Source organism: Elgaria multicarinata, chromosome 12 (genome assembly GCF_023053635.1).
Source record: "Elgaria multicarinata webbii isolate HBS135686 ecotype San Diego chromosome 12, rElgMul1.1.pri, whole genome shotgun sequence".
NCBI lineage: Eukaryota > Metazoa > Chordata > Lepidosauria > Squamata > Anguidae > Elgaria > Elgaria multicarinata.
Genome location: NC_086182.1, coordinates 34,672,173 through 34,690,220, shown reverse-complemented (window position 1 = coordinate 34,690,220; position 18,048 = coordinate 34,672,173). Strand labels below are relative to the sequence as shown.

The 18,048-nt window shown below is 45.7% G+C and overlaps 1 protein-coding gene across 1 annotated transcript in view; it reads right to left on the bottom strand.

Moving 5' to 3' along the window:
* Positions 1–2,167: 2,167 nt before the first annotated feature.
* LOC134407268 (tubulin-specific chaperone cofactor E-like protein) overlaps positions 2,168–18,048 on the bottom strand; it is a 106,185-nt gene continuing 90,304 nt past the window's right edge. Inside the window, exons 21-31 of the mRNA XM_063138961.1 lie at positions 14,515–14,898; positions 13,295–13,581; positions 12,303–12,583; positions 11,993–12,103; positions 7,077–7,279; positions 5,774–5,937; positions 5,011–5,259; positions 4,740–4,902; positions 4,403–4,490; positions 3,960–4,076; positions 2,168–2,314 (exon numbers count right to left, since the gene is read on the bottom strand). Of these exons, the coding sequence (XP_062995031.1) occupies positions 2,214–2,314; positions 3,960–4,076; positions 4,403–4,490; positions 4,740–4,902; positions 5,011–5,259; positions 5,774–5,937; positions 7,077–7,279; positions 11,993–12,103; positions 12,303–12,583; positions 13,295–13,581; positions 14,515–14,898 (2,148 nt within the window). The 3' untranslated portion in view covers positions 2,168–2,213. The remainder of the gene's footprint in view (positions 2,315–3,959; positions 4,077–4,402; positions 4,491–4,739; positions 4,903–5,010; positions 5,260–5,773; positions 5,938–7,076; positions 7,280–11,992; positions 12,104–12,302; positions 12,584–13,294; positions 13,582–14,514; positions 14,899–18,048) is intronic.

The following is an 18,048-nucleotide window of genomic DNA, read 5'->3' as shown; positions in this document are numbered from 1 at the left end:
ATATTTCCCCCCCAAAAAGAAGAAAGAGCCCTTTTAATAATGGCAGGCATTGACATGTTTATGTTTAATCTCAGGAATGTGTGTGTGTGTGTGCGTGTGTGTGCGTGCATGCGCACACACACTGAGGATTATTTTATGTGTAACTCCACTGCTCATTTAATGAAAGAACAACAAATGAAAATATTTTAACACCAAGTTTTATTTAAGAATAAACCGTGCTTAAATTATTTGGCTGAATGTATAATAAAAAGAGACAGAGGGCTCACCAAGATTGGATCAAAAAGGGGTGGGGGGAGACATTCCCGCTGTCCAAAACTCCCTTGTGAGCTTTTTACCAAGTTCAAAGGCAACATGTGAGCATAATTAAAGCAGACATTAGTTCAGGTTAAAGCACAGGCCCTGTCTGTGTACTGGAAACCTATTATTGATTCTATACCACTTTACCTGTCATGGCTTCTCCCCAAAGAATCCTGGGAATTGCAGTTCGGTGGGATGCTGAAAATGGTCTCCTAGAGATTCTTTGACATGTTCCCATCACGGAACTACCATCCCAAATTTCCCTTGGAAGAGGGAATGCCTATTAAATCCATGAAAGTCTATAGTAGGGATGGGCGCGTCATGGCCTCTGCACGCATATGGTGCTGAAATCATTGCTGCCAAATTTGGGTGGTGGGCATGTGCTTTGTCCCAACGCAGAACTGCACTCCCAGGGTGTCTTGTCTTAAATGGAAAATGCATTTTTTTTCTTGCTGCCAAATTGCTGCTAGAAATTGGCAGTAGTGATTTCAACTGGGGAACGTGTCATCCCTGGTGGGTTCTGGGTGGGCAGCCATTGACTCCCGGCCCCTCCAAAGTTGCTCAGTCCTGGTCTTTAGGGTGAATATACCTACAATATATCAAAGCTTTTGATTAGCTCTGCAGTAGTTTGCCCAGAGGCACTTCTCTTGATGGTAAGTGCCTCTTGATTTCCACAGTAAGACGTTATACCTGAATGTACAAGAATATAGTTCTAGAAGTCCTCAATCCGTGCAGGGCTTCCCAAATAGAAGGCGGCCAGGAAACTAGGCTTGTCACCCAGTGTTTAATCTCAAAGCCATTTCATGTGAACAAATGCTTGCACATATAACATTGAACTTACAAATAACCACATTGACAGCTTCACCTAATGCCAGCTTATCTCTGGGAACATTGCTCAAGGCACACAAAGATTTCCTCTATCTATTGATCCTTTTAGCCCACTGGTGTGAATGCAAAGAGCATCATCAGACCGGGGGGTGGGGGGAATCGCGTTTCCCTGCAGTGTCTTTCCTGTCCCACAATGGGGATGAGCAGCTTCCTCTTTCTACACACGTGGAAGGAAGAGGAAGAAAGCAACGACCGTGTGGCCCATTCAGTGGGCGTTTCTATCACGCTGCTTTTCCTGCACACAGCAGGAAATGGTGGCAAGTTTCAGTTCAATCAAAAAATTATCAGATTTTTCAGGTCTTATTTTGTCATGGAAAAAAGAGCAGGAGGAGCAGGAGATGCACGGGACGTGGACGGTGTCATCCAAAGGACCCGCGAATATCCGTAAGTGGCCAGTAACTAGTGTACTGTAAAACGCTCGTCTGATGATGCTCAAAATCTCAATTGGTCATTCCATTTAGAAATCAACCAGTGTGCATACAAGGCTCATGGCCCCCCATATAAAACGAAAACAAGCAAATGGCTGGAGCCCAATCTAGATTTCAAAGATGAAAGACCTTCAAAGCACGAGCACGCAAGGAAAAATTCTTAAATATTAGGACACCAGACCCATGAGTATCAAGAACCCCCTGGCCCAGTATTTTCCTTTCCTCCCAAGATCAAGCAAGCAAACGGTTCTCCTCCAAAATTTAAACATCAAGAGGGAATGGAGATTCCTCTAAAAAATAAAGACAAAAGACAATACGCAAAGAGAAAGGAACAAAATGGACTATTTGCTACGCATCATGTTGTTCGCATCCCTGATGGTTTCGGAGAGTTTGGTGCCCTGTTAAATTTTTACAGCTTTATTAAGACCATATAAAACAGGTCAACAACTCCAGTGCAGTAACAGACAAAAGTGTTGTCATCGGTGGCGATGATTGATAACAGTGTGTGAGTCATAGGTTTAGGGTTGCATGTGTTTATCCTACAGGGACTTAGAACGGTTAAAGTAGAGTACAGTACTTTAAATAGACGCTGCAGGTTAATTATAAGGTTGGGTTTGATTTATAGAGAATACACCATAATGGTAGCTGGGTGACAATGAGCGGAAGCAGCCTGGCTTGAGGTCCAGTTGAAGAGCTGGTTGCTGAAGAGAGAAAGAAAAGAAAACAAGAGAGAATGATCACACAAGACTCATTTTAGGGATGCAAAGTCTCCAATTCCTTGACGTTATTAGTGATTGCTGGATGTAGTCAATGAGATCTCAATAGGACAATAAATTATACTAGGGCATCAAGATGGAATCAATTAAGGCTGCAATCCCATGCACACTTACCTGGGAGTAAGTCCCATTAATTGCATTGGTGCTTACTTTTAAGTCGACATGCAGTAGTAGGATTGTGCTGGAAACACTTTTAATCAACTCAAAAGGTGCTCCTAATGAATCGGACAACATGTTTTTTTAGATACTATTTTTCATACAAATGCTTATAAAACTGCACAGAGTAAACCCTATCTTAAAAGAGGCATTCCCCGCAATTCTCTCTGAAGTCAGCTGTTGCACATGCATACCTAAAAACAAAGGAAGCAGATGCCTATCTTTAGAACTATTGCTTTTACGTACGTTCAAAATTAAACAAACTAAAACTCAAATGATCAATTTCTTTGATCGCATCATTTTCCTAAATTATACTGTTTCACCATCTTTTTTTAGTGCTGTTGATTCAAGTCCATGGGGGTTCCCATCCTATGCATCTCCCCTGTGTACTCCTAATGACTCCAAGGCCAACTCAATACGTTTTGCTGCCTGAAGCATAGCCCAAATGCCCTCATCTCTACCCCTGGAATCCACACTTTTAAAAGTCTTGCTGCATTATTCAGCCCCAATTCCTACCTTCAGCTATTCCCCCTCCATCATGGTGCTTCATGAAGCAGGTCGCTTCATCCAGGGCTGGCTCTGAATGACTCTCTATACACCAGAGGTGGGCAAGTTGTGGCCCTCCATAGTTGAGCCTATAACTCCCATCTGCTCTAACCATCATAGACAATAGTGATGGATGATGGGAGCTGTAGGCCAAAACATCTGGAGTTGGCCACCCTTGCTGTACACGTTCATATAGGAAGGGGAAGTATCTTTTCCATAAAGCAAGTCGCATATCAGGGAGGATTAGGGGAAACAGCAAAAGCAATGGCTCAGCCGTAGGATTCGGTTAAAGCCATTCTGTCTGTGTTTTGGGGATTCTCAGCCATCTTTCAATCCATCTTCTGCTCACGGATGGAATTGGAATTCTTTTAAACTACAGTTTCATTCTGTTTGTGTTATTGCATTACTGCACAAATCCCTGCGAATGAAAAAAAAAAAACCAGTCTGCAACTCTGCAGAATCTACGTGAATCAGAAAAAGCCAGTCCACTGTGGAATCTGCAGGTCAGATTCATAGAAAACTGAACTCATTTGAATCCTTTGCAGATTTTGCCAACATTCTTACTTAGCACTAGACTACATAGTTGCATGCAGGAGATTCCTGTTCTGACTATTAGGAAGCCATTGCCAGAGTAGACAATACCGGGCAGATCAACCAATGTTCTGAATAAACAGCTCCATGTGTTCATAACAGTGTTGTGACGAAGGAGGGAGGATATATGGATAAAATATAACAAAGGGGAAAGAAGGGGTGTGCGTGTTTTAAGTGTAAAGTACTTATGGATCATTCCTGGCACCCAAGCAATGCCTTGATTTGTCAGCCCAAACCTTCCTAAGGGAATAACTTGAAGAATGGCTGGATAGGTCACCTCGGCAGCTCTTGCCATCTTCCTGCAAGGTCCCTGTTACGCAGCTGCACAATGGCCCATCCACCTGGCTTGTGCAGATCTGTTCACAGCCTCCGTTGTCTTCACACCAATCTAGGCCTAAAATACAAGAAGAGGCAAAGAAATAATGAAAGAACCCCTTGCTAGGATTTGGGTGGGGTAGGAATGAAACAGTGCGGAAAATGACAAACAAAGATTACAAATGATTCGTGTTAAAGCCACCCAGAAATGAGGGTTTATGGCGAGTTGCATTCTGAGTTTCCATTCCATCTCTGCTTCCTTAGAGACTAGAGAAAGACTATTTTTAAAAAAACAAAGGTGGGATTCTATCCCTCCAGCATGGCGGACTCTACAGCTGCTCCTAGATTTCAAGAAGTGGCCATGCTGTAAAGTAAACCCAACATCTGGAGAAATATCACACTTACGCTTTCTCCTGATGGGTCCCACAGAGATGATCTGCTCATTGAGCTCTTTGGTATAGTCACTGGCCCTCCGGCTGTTCTGAGGACAGTTCTGACCAAACCGAAACAGAAAGAGAAGACTGCCCTAAGTGTGTGCACTTTAGAAATCAACCAAAGGCTTAGAAGCTTGAACAATGTGGAACCTCATGGGGTAAAGCATTCCAGATTTTTGGGGCCACCACTGAAAAGTTCCTACTGCACCACTGTTCCTCAAGATGCATACAGTTTGCCAACAGTTTCTAAGTAGAGTCTAAGCCGTATGAATCTATGGGGCCTGGATGTAAGTTTCCATGTCACTTACTATTTTGCATGAATATCTTTCTGAGTCGCAGAGTGAGACAGCACAGTGAAGGTGAACCTCATCATAATCCCCAATGAACTTGAAAACAGTAACATGGAAGCGGCAGGTCAATGAAATGCCATTCTCTTCAATCCCAATGGTGTTGTCCTTTATATTCTGGCAACTACAACACAAAAAAAGTTCACTGGTTGGGCCCAACACAACTGCAAGGGACCTGCAGACTTCATCTTTTGGGGCGTCCAAAGGAGAGGAAGGAAAAGGGATCACTCACCCTTCTTCAATGATGAAGTATCGCAGCTTGTCATTGCTGTCTCGGGAAGGCGTTGCATAACATTTGTTCAGCATTAAAATCAGATGTGTGGAGTCTGCTCCAAGAACAAAGACCCCGACATACAGCACGTCACGAGTTGTTAACACCACTTCCCCTTGCCGGTAGGGATGCTTGTAGGAGGAATTTTTGTACAACGCCATCTTAGTTGTGAAACTGCCTTCTTGCGTAGGCACAGTCAGGTTAATCACACTGAAAGGGAGGGAGAGAAACTTAGGAAGCCTGAATGAAAAGGACAGATTGAAAAACCATGCGGGCAAAGCTTGCTGTTTGAGAAATACAAGTCTAAATCAGGTTTTTATTATTTATTATTATAGGTTGATACCCTGCCCTTCAAACAGATTATCAGTGCCACTTACTACAAAATATTAAAACCACCATAAAGTAAGTAAAACATTAACCGAAGTTAAAAATATAGCAACTTCATAAAACAGCTTCCAGATAAAACAGATCAATAAAAGTTGCAAAGCCAAAAAACAAAATAAAAAACACCCCAGTACATAGAACTAGTTGTGTGGTCTTTTTGGATCTCACCTCTTTTATTCAGCTTATTTATTTATTTATTTATTTATTTATTTTTATTTATTTATTACATTTCTATATGGCCCAATAGCCAAAGAAGGTCAAATTTTTATCATTACTAATGAATGAGACGGGGTTCTTTCATGCATTCCGCCAACTGACCTCTCTAGGTATTTTCTCTTACCTGAGCATCGGCCTCACAACAGAATCCAATGAAATTTTGATGTCAAGTTCATAAGCACAGGAGAATTCGACATTGATCGTTCGGTCCCGGGTGATTACGTTCCCCGTGTTGTTTGCGCTTTCAATCCAGACGGTATTTTTGTACATGATGTGGGTGCTGTTGGACTGTGTGGAGGGGCGAAAAAGACACATGTACTAGACAGGACAACCACCTCTCAAGTTATGCATGTCCCCTCTGAAGACGTGGATGCCCCTAGCTCATAGTATGCAAAAGCATAACTTCTCTGCAGTCTTACAGACTACCCTATACATATCTACTCAGGAGGACTGTAAGTTCGACTGAGGTCAATGGGGCTTGCTCTCAGGAAAGTGGGTAGAGGACGCACCGTTAATTTTCTTAATGTGATTTAGTGGAATAGAGGTGGCTATCCAACAGTTTAACCCACAAGGACTGATCTTGACTGACCAAGCATTTTATGTGGATGGATAACCAAAGAGGAGTGGAAATTGGTCCTGTATTTTTAAAGCAACCATGCTCAGAATGCAAAAGGCCAATGGTCCCAGCTCACCAGCACTGGTGCAATGCTTAGGCTGGAATTCGCAGCCCTAAGGGGAAAGAATGAAGCATTCTATAGAAGCTTTGCCCCCCTAGCAGTTCCTGTATGAATGCTGAATCATTTTTAAAAAATTAAGTAGAGCTGCAAGCTTCTATCAGCTGACAGATTAATTAACTAATGCTCTAATTGTTGCTCCTTATGCCTAGAACTATCTCCAATGCCTCTGTGATGCCCTTTCTTCATCCTATTATTATTATTTTTATTATTTATTTTTATTATTATTATTTATTTATATACCACCATCAATGTACATGGTGCTGTACAGAGTAAGACAGTAAATAGCAAGACCCTGCCGCATAGGCTTACATTCTAATAAATCTACATCCTAGGTTCCTAGGCGAGTTACAAGATTTTTTTTTAAAACAAATATTTATTTATTACATGTTTATACCGCTCAATACCCAGAGCTGTCTTCCAAATAGCAATGAAATATGATCTATTTTGCATTGCAAGCTTCCTGAGGGCAGGGATCTGTCTGTGATTTGCTTATGAAACTCTGTAAAGTGCCATTTACACCAGTGATGATTTATAAATAAATAACATTAAAATGCTTATGATGCTGTTTTGATGGCAGCGATGCAAAACATTTTAGATTGGGATGTAATTGAAGCAAACCCAGAGGATTCTATGAACTGAAGAACACTACAGAGAGAAGTAAACCCAGAGTAAATCCTCAAGCACTCTGACCTGTACTAAGTTCCCACAGTTGCCCTTGGTGTTATTGATTTGGAAGGAGATGAAATCTTCGCCTTCAATGCCAGGACAGTGACGGTCATTGATGCGCACCCCTTCTCTTTCAAAGCCCAGCTGGAACAGCTTGCACTTCGAGATGGACACTTCCATCTGGGCAGCTTTGCAAGTCACTTCGGCATCCAGGATATCATGTGTGTCTGAAAGGAATAGCAGAATTGTTATTCCAGACCACACCAAAAAAGACATCAATGCCTTCTAGTCCAAATGGCCCTATGCTGCCTCCAGTATCAGAGGCAGTATGCCTAGGTACACCAGTTGCTGGGGAACATGGGTGGGAGGGTGCTGTTGCACTCATGTCCTGCTTGTGGTCTTCCCATGGGCAGCTGCTTGGCCACTGTGTGAGCAGAATGCGGTACTAGATGGACCCTGGACTTCTCCAACACGGCTCTTCTTGGGTTCTTATGAGATGTGTTCAGTCATTGGGATGAGCAATTGGGGAATATCTTTAAACGCATTACTGTTTTAAGATTCCATTAAAGCCCACAACATGAGCAAAAACGGACATCAAGGATGTGAACATTAGCAATTCTTTTCAATCAAATATTGATGGCACCGCTGTTTCCCTCCAACCCCCTATGATTCATGCAAGAATGAGGAAGTCAGATTAATTGTAACTTAATTCATTAAGATGGAAGTGTCTGTGAATGATGGCTTGCATATATTAGTGGCTTATCTGGTGTAAAACTAGTTTAATATTTAAATGGAGGTGCTGGGTGCAATTTTTTGACACCACGGTACGATACCAACTGTGTGCAGATAGCAACTAGCTCTATTTTTATTTTACAGCACCTACAGGTGTAGCACTGGATCCTTTGGACCAGTGGTAGGTGAATCAGTGCCCTCCAGATATTTTGTACCACAACTCCCATTGCCCATGCTGGCTGGGGCTGATGGGTGTTGTAGTCAAAAACTCTTGTAGACATCAGGTTGCCTACCCCTGCTTTAGACAGTACAAGTTGAAATAGCATCCTGATGAGATGGAGGTTTTGATGGTTTGAAAGCCAAAAGTTTGGGAAGTTGTTCTGCCCCAGATGCAATCAAACTCCTCCGAAAAGAGCAGCTCCACATCTTGGGGACACTTCTTGGCCACGCCTTGTTTCTTCGGTTTCAGCTGGCAGCGGCTGTGAGCAATGTTTTCATGACTTCGCTGGCTAGGTGGCTGCAGGCTCTTCCACTTCCAGATTAAATCTTACAGCTGTTGCCCGTGCCACAAGGCTTTCTCTACCTTGGGTTGCCGTTCAACAAGTTTGGAAGCTTGAAACAGTTTGGAGACTTCAAGCAGAGCAGAATGTGGCTGCTCACCTATTAATTCATTTGTTGCACTTATATCTATCCTTTTTTCCAAGAAGCCCAAGGCAGTGGGCATGGCCCTCCTCCTCTCCATTTTATCCTCACAACAACCCTGTGAGGTAGGTGTCGGCTGAGAGTCAATGACTGGCCCAAAGTCAACCAGAGAGCTTCATGGCTGAGTGCGGTGTGTGTGTGTCAAATTCAGTTCTCCCAAGTCCCGGTCCAACACTCTTAACCACTACACCACACTGCCTTGAAGTGGGAAGTAAACAACTGATTACTCAGACCCTGGCCCACTTGCATTCTCTACTGGTTGTCTGTTAGCTTTCGGTCCAGCTAAAAGGTGCTATTTTTGTGTTGTTGTTTCACTTTGAAAGCGCCTTCTCACATATGTCCATAGGTACTTTCCTGCAGGGCAAGATCTTCAAATGAGATTCTGCTGTGATTTACACAAGCAAGATTGCAAGGAGTACAATAGGGTGACTATATGAAAATGAGGACAGCGCTCCTGTATCTTTAACAGTTGCACAGAAAAGGGAATTTCAGCAGGTGTCATTGGTATATATGGCGAACCTGGTGAAATTCCCTCTTCATCACAACAGTTAAAGGTGCAGGAGCTATACTAGAGTGACCAGATTTAACAGAGGGCAGGGCACCTGCAGCTTTAACTGTGGTGATGAAGAGGGAATTCCACCAGGTTCCCCATATATACAAATGACACCTGCTGAAATTTCCTTTTCAATATGACTGTTAAAGATACAGGAGCCCTGTTCTCCTTTTCATAGGGTCACCCTAGGCTTTTCAGCTGTGGCACTAACTTGGAAAAGCCTATACGCCATGGGTTCTAACTCTGGGTTGTGTCTTCCCCAACACCGCAGAATTCCCAGTTCAGACATCATGATAAAGATCACAGGGATGGAGCATCCCTGGACTGTTCAGCCCCAGCTGGAAGGATCAGGAAGCAGGAGCCAGTGTGCATGCTCACTCTCACTTTGTTCACAACAACTCAGAGGGTTTTTTTTTTTAAAAAAATAAAATGCTATGGATTGTTGTGATATTCAAACCGGGCCTCTGATGTCCCTTTAATGAAATAAATCCCCTCCCCCTCCAGGTTTGATGGACAGATGCGAGTGGTATTTTCCAGCGCTGGCAAATTGAGGCTACAAGCAATTGACATTCACCGATAGCAAGGAAGAGAACTGTGCAAAATTGATTTTTGATGTGTGTGTTTTTTTTTTAAATGCGTGTGCATTTGTATGGAAATCAGATGAAGCACTGGGATTCAGGGCAAGCTGAAAACACGGCTGCATGAAGCAAGAGAAAATTGTGCTACAGGAAACAACCCAGACCTGAGACCCAAGGGACAACCCTAGATGAATTAATGGACTGTTTACTTTTTTAAAAAAAAAATCCAAGGGACTGATCTACAGCTGAATTAAACCGGCACAGTGCAGGCAAGCTGCAGTTGTTGGAACCGGACCAAAATGTATCTCAGCAGAAGACCTGATTCAAAAAGTCTAAGGCTTCATGAAAGTTCTGCCCTCAGCCATTTAAATCAAGCATTTCTGTCATATTGATCCCACAGTTTTGGTATCACGTCGTACCTTGGCGGAACAGCATCAACAGTATCTCGTAAACAAAAATAAATTCAGTGTCACACAAGGGGATAGCTGACTATTTGGAAAATAGGGCTTGAAAAGATGGAAGACACACGGGGCGGGGAAAAGAAGATTCCTCAAGAACACACAGAATACAAAGAATAAAACGAAGAAGCTTTCCCAATGGAGGGTTCCTAAGATCACCACGCAAAAGGTGCTGTGCAGCTATTCTGCCTTCCTCCCCTTAACGGATTTTCTGTGGTAAGGGAAAAGGTGGGGGAAGTGGTAGGAAAACACAGGAGGGTTACAAGTGGAAGATGATTGATGACCTTTGCCCCCACCCCCCCAGTAACATTTCATGGATCAGGCAAGGCAATAGAGCGATAGAAGCTTTGCCTTGAAAACCAGCCTCTACAACCTCATCACCCCCTGAAATTAAATGCACTGAGGGTGAATCTTCTCTTCTCCAGGCTAAACATGCCCAGTTCTTTCAGTCTCTCTTCATAGGGCTTTGTTTCCAGACCCCTGATCATCCTGGTTGCCCTCCTCTGAACACGATCCAGAAGGACGCAGACAAGCTGGAGCCTGTTCAGAGGAGGGCAACCAGGATGATCAGGGGTCTGGAAACAAAGCCCTATGAAGAGAGACTGAAAGAACTGGGCATGTTTAGCCTGGAGAAGAGAAGGTTGAGGGGAGACATGAGAGCACTCTTCAAATACTTAAAAGGTTGTCACACAGAGGAGGGCCAGGATCTCTTCTCAATCCTCCCAGAGTGCAGGACACGGAATAACGGGCTCAAGTTACAGGAAGCCAGATTCCAGCTGGACATCAGGAAAAACTTCCTGACTGTTAGAGCAGTACGACAATGGAACCAGTGACCTAGGGAGGTGGTGGGCTCTCCCACACTAGAGGCCTTCAAGAGGCAGCTGGACAACCATCTCCCAGGGATGCTTTAGGGTGGATTCCTGCATTGAGCAGGGGGTTGGACTCGATGGCCTTGTAGGCCCCTTCCAACTCTGCTGTTCTATGATTCTATGATTCTATGAATTCACAAGTTATCAGACAGAGAGAGGAAGCAGGTGTGTTGACTTTCCTGTTTCTCACAACCTGAATTGCGCACACAATTTTATTTTCCAGCAATCACAGCAATTTTGCAAGGAAACCAGGCATGCCCTGGGGGAGCATGCTTTATTCTGCTGGTTTGGGGCAGCGACTGCAGCAATCTGGGTGGCAATTTGGCGGCAGCAATTTGGACAGGGGTAGGGGGCAGCCCCTGGTGGGTTCCAGGTGGTCAAATGGCTCCCTCACTCCCAAAGGTTGCCCACCCCTGTCTTAGACTAAGGGATGACCGGGAGAAGAGAGGCTGGGCTATTATGGGGAGACGACGTAGGGATGGCCACCAATTTGGATGGCATTCAAAGGGGCTTGGATAGATTTCTGGAGGAGAAGGCTATCAATGGCTTTTGATGGCTATGTGTTACCTCCAGTAGCAGAAGCAGTAAGTCTGTATACATCAGTTGCTGGGGAACATGGGTGGGAGGGTGCTACTTCACCTGTGTCCTGCTTGTGGGTTCCTGGTCGACAGCCAGTTGGCCACTGTGTGAACAAAAGGCTGGACTACATCGACCCTTGGTCTGATCCAGCACAGCTCCTCTTATGTTCTATTTCAATGGTTCTACATTAAGTAGGATTAACACTGGATACTAATCAATGTTCCCTACTCCTTGGCAGTGTTCACCATACCAGAGTCCATGATTGCATAAAATCTGAAAATGCATGACGTTAGAGAGTTGGAGGTCCCTGACCAAGCAGAGAGTGACTGCTGAAGCAGCTGACCTGCCTGGCTCCTCTGTGAATCATACAATATCTTTTTAACTTAAAGTGTACCAATAGGGGGGGAAAAGTTTGAGGTCACCTTCCTGGTTGCTTAGTGCCCCGGGCAGCTTTGTCACGGACACTCACTGTTTCCGTACGGAGGAGGTTCAATGCAACCGCACAGTTCTCCGCCGTTGTCCACTTCACAAGTCCTGTTGGGACAGTCTGCCCCCACACAGGGATCTTCAACCACTCCTGCTAAAAAGGAAAAGGGAAAAAAAGGAACAGACAAGGACAACCCATTTATTTTAAGACCAGTTGCATGAACTGCTGTTTAACACTTGCACACCCAATGATCACCAGGGAGAAGAACGCCCCCTCCCCCCGCCTTTTAGCTCACTAGGACAAGGTTTGGGGAGCCCTGAGTAGGAGGGAGCACTAAGCCTCGCTTGCTTACAGCAATTTTCCTTCTCAATCCACTCCGTGCTGAGAATGCCGAAGGAGCGGCAGGCCTCCCCGTAGGCCGCCAGGGAGCTGCAGAGCTGGTACTTTTTTTGGTTGTAGCAGCCGTCCAGGAAGCAGGAGTCGTAGAAGGGCAGCGGGTCCAGCAGCCCATAGCATGGCTGGAAGAAGCCCTTCATGTCAGTCAGTCTGAGGCAGTAGCTGTCACTCTGCAGAACCTGGATCTGCACGTTGTCACAGGCGGCGGCGTACTGGGCGTACTGGAGCTCATTGCAGCTAGAAGAACACACACACACACAAATCTCAAACACTACAGGGGATGTGGAAAGATGCAGCGGAAGCCCTGGGGAGGGATGTGGCGACACGAGCTCTTGGGACTAGAACCAGGAACCTACGGCTCTTGTACAGAGCTGCCACACAGGGTGAGCCACTAGAGCTCCAGACTAGAGCATCTCTCTGAGCAGTCCCCAAGTACTGGAGTGGCTCCACCCATTCAGGCTGATGATTGGCTCTCCTCAACAGGAAGGGCTATAAAGGCTTCCTGGACAGAAAGGTCATCATCTGAGGTCCTCCGCCAGGTGCCTCCACCAAATGAGGTGAGGCGGGACCTTTTCAGTGGTGGCACCGCATCTGTGGAATGCCCTTCCCAGATATCTTTCCCCAGTGTGCATGTTATGGTCTTTTCCACACCAGGTGAAGACATTTTTATTGAATAAAAACCGGGTTGCTTTGTGGGGGTTTTGCCTTTAGATTACCAGACTTTATTGCTGCTGATTTTCCTCGGGTTTAAACCGCTGCCGTGTTTTCCCTCTTTGTTGGGATCTTCTCTGCATTTCTGGATGAGCGAATGCACTTACCACTACACCACGGACTGTCACGTCCCAGCATTTACCACCTCGCCCTGCCGAATGGTAGGCCGGCCCTGACTTTGAGTGAAGAGCGCAGGATGGGTGCAGAGCACCACCACCGCCGCCGCACTCGGCTCACCTCTTCTGCATGCCGTTGGTCTTCCAGCTCTGTGCCAAGAAGACGCTGCTCACCACCGGTTTCCCTCGCAGGGTGACGTAATCGTCTGTCCGATCCCCGTTGAAATTCCCGCAAAGGCCGCAGACTTTATTTTGCAGGCGTTCGCTGATGGTGATTTTGATGACATTGAAGCCATTGTAGTGAATCTGGATATCAGGGCTTGTGTCAATAACCAGGAAACCCTCCATGCTGTAGATTTTGGTTGATAAGCCAGTCACAAAGGGGACGTTCACCTGTGTTCCGTTGACCTAAGGTGGAAATAAATAGTATTTTAGACTGAAGCCTAAACTAAACCATATCTTCTCTAAGGGAATGGGAAGCAGAGTACTAATGCATAAGATCTCATGTTCTAAAAACATGGGATGGCCAAGTTACCAAAAAAAAGGTCTTTTAGGTCAATGGAACAAATTCTTTCAGTAGTGGAGACAAAATAATGATGACTGGAATATATGGAAAGATTTTTTATTAGTTGTTGAAGCAATTGATTCTAAGCTGGACTGGAAAACGCAAGAAGTACTGAATTGAGAAAGCATGGCTATTAATGGGTTGTATTAAGACTTTCCCATTTGGGGAATTACGTTTTGCTTTTTTGTGTCCAGTAACATTGTAACTAATAAATAAATTAATTAAAGGGATGAGGCCATAGCCTCCCTGGAAGAGGCAGAGTGGAGGAGGGAGGGATTCACCTCTCATCGAAGAACCCAAATGAGCCCACTTTCGGCCAGGCTCTTGAGCAAGAGAAACTACCAAAACTCATCCTACCACCTCCCAGCCTGAGGATGTCGCATTATCCTCCTCCTCCTCTGATTCTGAAGATGCAGAAACTGCAGCCAAGCTGCAATTCCTCCTACAACACCCTCACAACCAATGCTTACCAAATAGGGTAAGTTCCCACTTAAATGCAGGAGGCTTTTACTGACAGGGGTGCAGCTAGGTGCCTAGACTGAGCTGTGGTCTGCTTAAGTTTCAGTGAACTCCAGATCACTGCCGAAGCAACATCCAGCCCGAGATCCCCTTGGGGCTATCCAAGGTCTTGCTTGAACGCCCTTGCTCAGCCTTGCATCCCACCCTGGCCATGCTCACAGCTTCGAAGGGGATGCAGTACATCCCTACCAGATGTACCGTTCCTGGCAGGACCACTAGTTACTTATGCAAGATGACACGAAGGGTGGCTATTGTACCTTGACGGTATTACGATCGCTGATAAGGATCTGCTCCTCATTAATGTAGAAGTAGACAGGTGAGATGACAGTCAGGTTGGGGGAAGACCACTTGTCAAAATTGATGATGAGCTGGAAGGAGACGTCGGGGAGTTTCTGGCAAATGGTGGAGAGGACGAAGGCGCAGTTGGCCGGGAAGCGGAGGAAGGCACCATCAAACGTGCGGAACACCCCTCCCCCGGCTGCGATGCAGTAGGAGCTCTTCGTGCTGAAGCAGCCGCGGACCCCGTTGCGGAGGGCGCACTCCTCGTCCGACTTGCACTGCCGCGGGTCGCACTGGATGAGGTTGCGCCGAAAGCAGCGGCAGCGGCGGGTGCAGTCGCTGTTCCAGAAGAGCTGCTTGGGCTGCGAAGGGGTAAGCAAGAGAGAGGAGGGAACGTCAACATGAACGGCTCTTCCAAGGGACGGAGCCACAAAGGGATCCTCCCGTAAGGGCTGAACTAGTGGCCCTCATGAATCCTCTAAACCCCTGGAAGAAGACGCAGAAGTGCTGCCCCTTTGTTCCTGTTCTGTGTCCTTCCACTGCCAAGTATGGTGGATGGCTACAAGGAGCAGGGCCTTTTCGGTTGTGACACCAATCCTATGGAATGCCCTTCCGAGGAAGCCATGCCTGACACAGTCATTGCCTGTCTTTCAACTCCTGCCTAAGATTTGGCTCTTCCCGAAGACTTTTGAGGGGGCTAAGTACCATTTCTTGCCTCCTTGTTGTAGCTGATCGGATTGTGCCCCTGCATTCATGTACTGCCTTGTTTCTGCTTTGATGGGGTTATCCCGGATTGGTTTAAGGCTTCGTTCTCTGCAGCCATGTCATTTTTTGTTTATTGTACTGATGGTCTGGATTGTTTAAGTCATTGTTTTACTACTGTTGCCTGCTTTGATTTGGAGAGAAATGGGAGGGGGGAACCTAAATAAAAATAAAGAGAAACTCGTAATTACTGATCCATACAGACAAGATCATATCTTAAGACCGCTGCCACACATGCCCTCTTCAATGGTGCTGCACCTGGAATGCAATAAACACTCACTGCATTGGGCTCATGATTCAACACGCAGGCTTTTCCGACCCCAAGTTACTCATATTGGCCTCAGAAAACATAATGTGAAAAATGCCCCCTGATTTATAAAGAGCAACAGTAGCTAAAGAAAAACCATATAATCCTCAGATAGCCAGTAGCTCAGGCTCAAAGCCTTGCTGAGTTCAAGACGTTTGCTGCAGGACCGGGCATTGTAGTACGGCTTGATTGGAAATGTTCATGTTAACCAGAAGAGGGCAGACATCACACATACTTAAAACTGACATATTGCAGATAGAACAGCTGATCTTAGGGTAGCTGACAGCCCACCTTGCCAGGGGTTTCGGACATTTACCCCATTGAAACAGATGGTGCATGCTCCTTTCCGCTGCACGTTCAGCCATCCCTTCCACAGGGTCGTTTCCTGGACCACGGTTGTGATGTTTTGTGTGTGCTGCCAAACATAGCCAGGAAGTCCTTACACGTGCACACTCGGATGCCTGACGGGGAGCACCATTCACACAACAGATGAATAAAACTTGGCCTTCCAGCATGAATCCATCTGCCAGGCGCATTCAGACATGGATGCTAATCACTTGGTGACAGCAGTATGTGTGAATCAGCTGCAACAGATCAGAGACGATGGACCGGACTTGCAGCCCCTTCTCCTGTTGTGCAATGCAGCTTCTTAACTCACTTCTGGGTTCTCAACATACCATAGTTTGCCACTGCATCCATTCCTTTAAAAAGCTATTCTTTTTGCAAACCATAATTTGCCCTTAAACCAGGATCCCAAACAAGGAATGAAATAAGGGTTGGGGACCCTGATTTAAGGGCAAACTATGGTTTGTGCAAATCATTGTTTGATGCAACAGCAAACTATGGCTTGTTGAGAAACCAGAAGTAGCACTGCGCAAGAGGAGAAACGGGTGCATGAACCTACGGCTCTGTTCATGTGTGTACTGAACGATCACAATTTGGTGTTATGTCTGAATGCAGCCAGTATTTCAGGGCGGAGGTTCATTTGAGAGTTATCAATTGCTGAAATGTATTTATTGATGTGCCGCCAAAAAGACTTCGGGAGTGGCTTATACACAGTCAATAAAAACAAGACTGCCTCTGCCTGCAGTCTTACAATCTAAAAAGACACAACAGGAAAGGAAAAAAGGGATGGAGACGGAAGAGGAAAAAAGCAAGCGGCCTTCCCACAAGTGACGCGCATGGGCATGTGCACCCAACCCTAGCATAATAATTCATGAAACGTTAGAGAAAGAAAAAAGGGGAAAGGAAACCGCTCCAAATGCAATTTGTACAAAAGGGAAGAAGAAATGCTTCCAGCAGATAAAGGAAAAGGCATGAAATAAGATCCATCTTCAATAACCTGGCTTTCCGTGGAGGCACCAGACTACAACTCTCATCAGTGGCCCTGCTGGTTGGGGATAATGGGAGTTGTAGTCTAGCACTTTTGAAGGGCACCAGATTAGGGGAGGATGCCTTGCCTCTAAGCTAAAAACACAGCAAGGGCATAACGTTGTTCAGTGTTTTGCCATTTTTTTTTTTACACACATCCTCACCCAAGGACTTTAATTCTGACAGGCCGTAAAGGGGTGTGAAAAATACGAAAGCAATACCCCTCGTCTGACACTTTCATCGCTTGTAAAAGTGAGGAAATTCAAAGTTACAGTTTCCACAGCAACCTGCCTGGCTCTTCCTTCCAAACAGACCCGACAAATATCCTGTTGACCACCGATGTGTACCTGTGCGGAGGAGCACAAATTACATTCCACCCTCTTGTTATCAGATTTGCAGAATAATTGAGCGCGTGAGCTGGCTTCTCTGCCGATAAGCGGCTCTGGCGCCCCATTTTTTAAGCGGAAAAAGCAAACCACAGGAAAGTGGAGAGACAAAGCTGGGAACATGAGCCGTTCTTCACGGCGTCTCGCCTGCTGCCTGGACCGGCGCAGCGGACCTGCCAAAAGGCTTGCAGTCATGATGCTGGAGGGAAGATAAAAGGCCGCTTCTCAAGATCAGAATCGCTCCGTGGTCCATCATTTCCAGGATGAGCATTGTTCTCCAGCATTCCACAGGTGAAGACAGGGGTATGCTTGCAATGCCCCTATTTTTAATCTTGCTGTCCAAGCTGTCTCCTACAAACCCAGGAAGCTGCATTGTGCCCGTCAGACTATTTGACTGAGCTTGCTGGTACCAAAGGCAGAGTCAGTAGGCAGCCTGGAATCCAAACACAGGGAGCTCCAGGGAGGTCTTCTTTACTCTGGTTGGGAGTGGATCTCCAGAAAGTCAAGCAGGTGCCTTCTCCATCACTTGCGACCAGACGCTTTACCTGGAGACACTGCTGAGGACTGAACTGGCACTCCAGCATGCAAAGCGCGTACCCTCTCACTGAGCCAAGGTGCCTCCCTGCCCTACGAATGGTGGCACAAAGACAGAATTCCAGGAATTAGTCAGGGTCAGCATCAAAAGC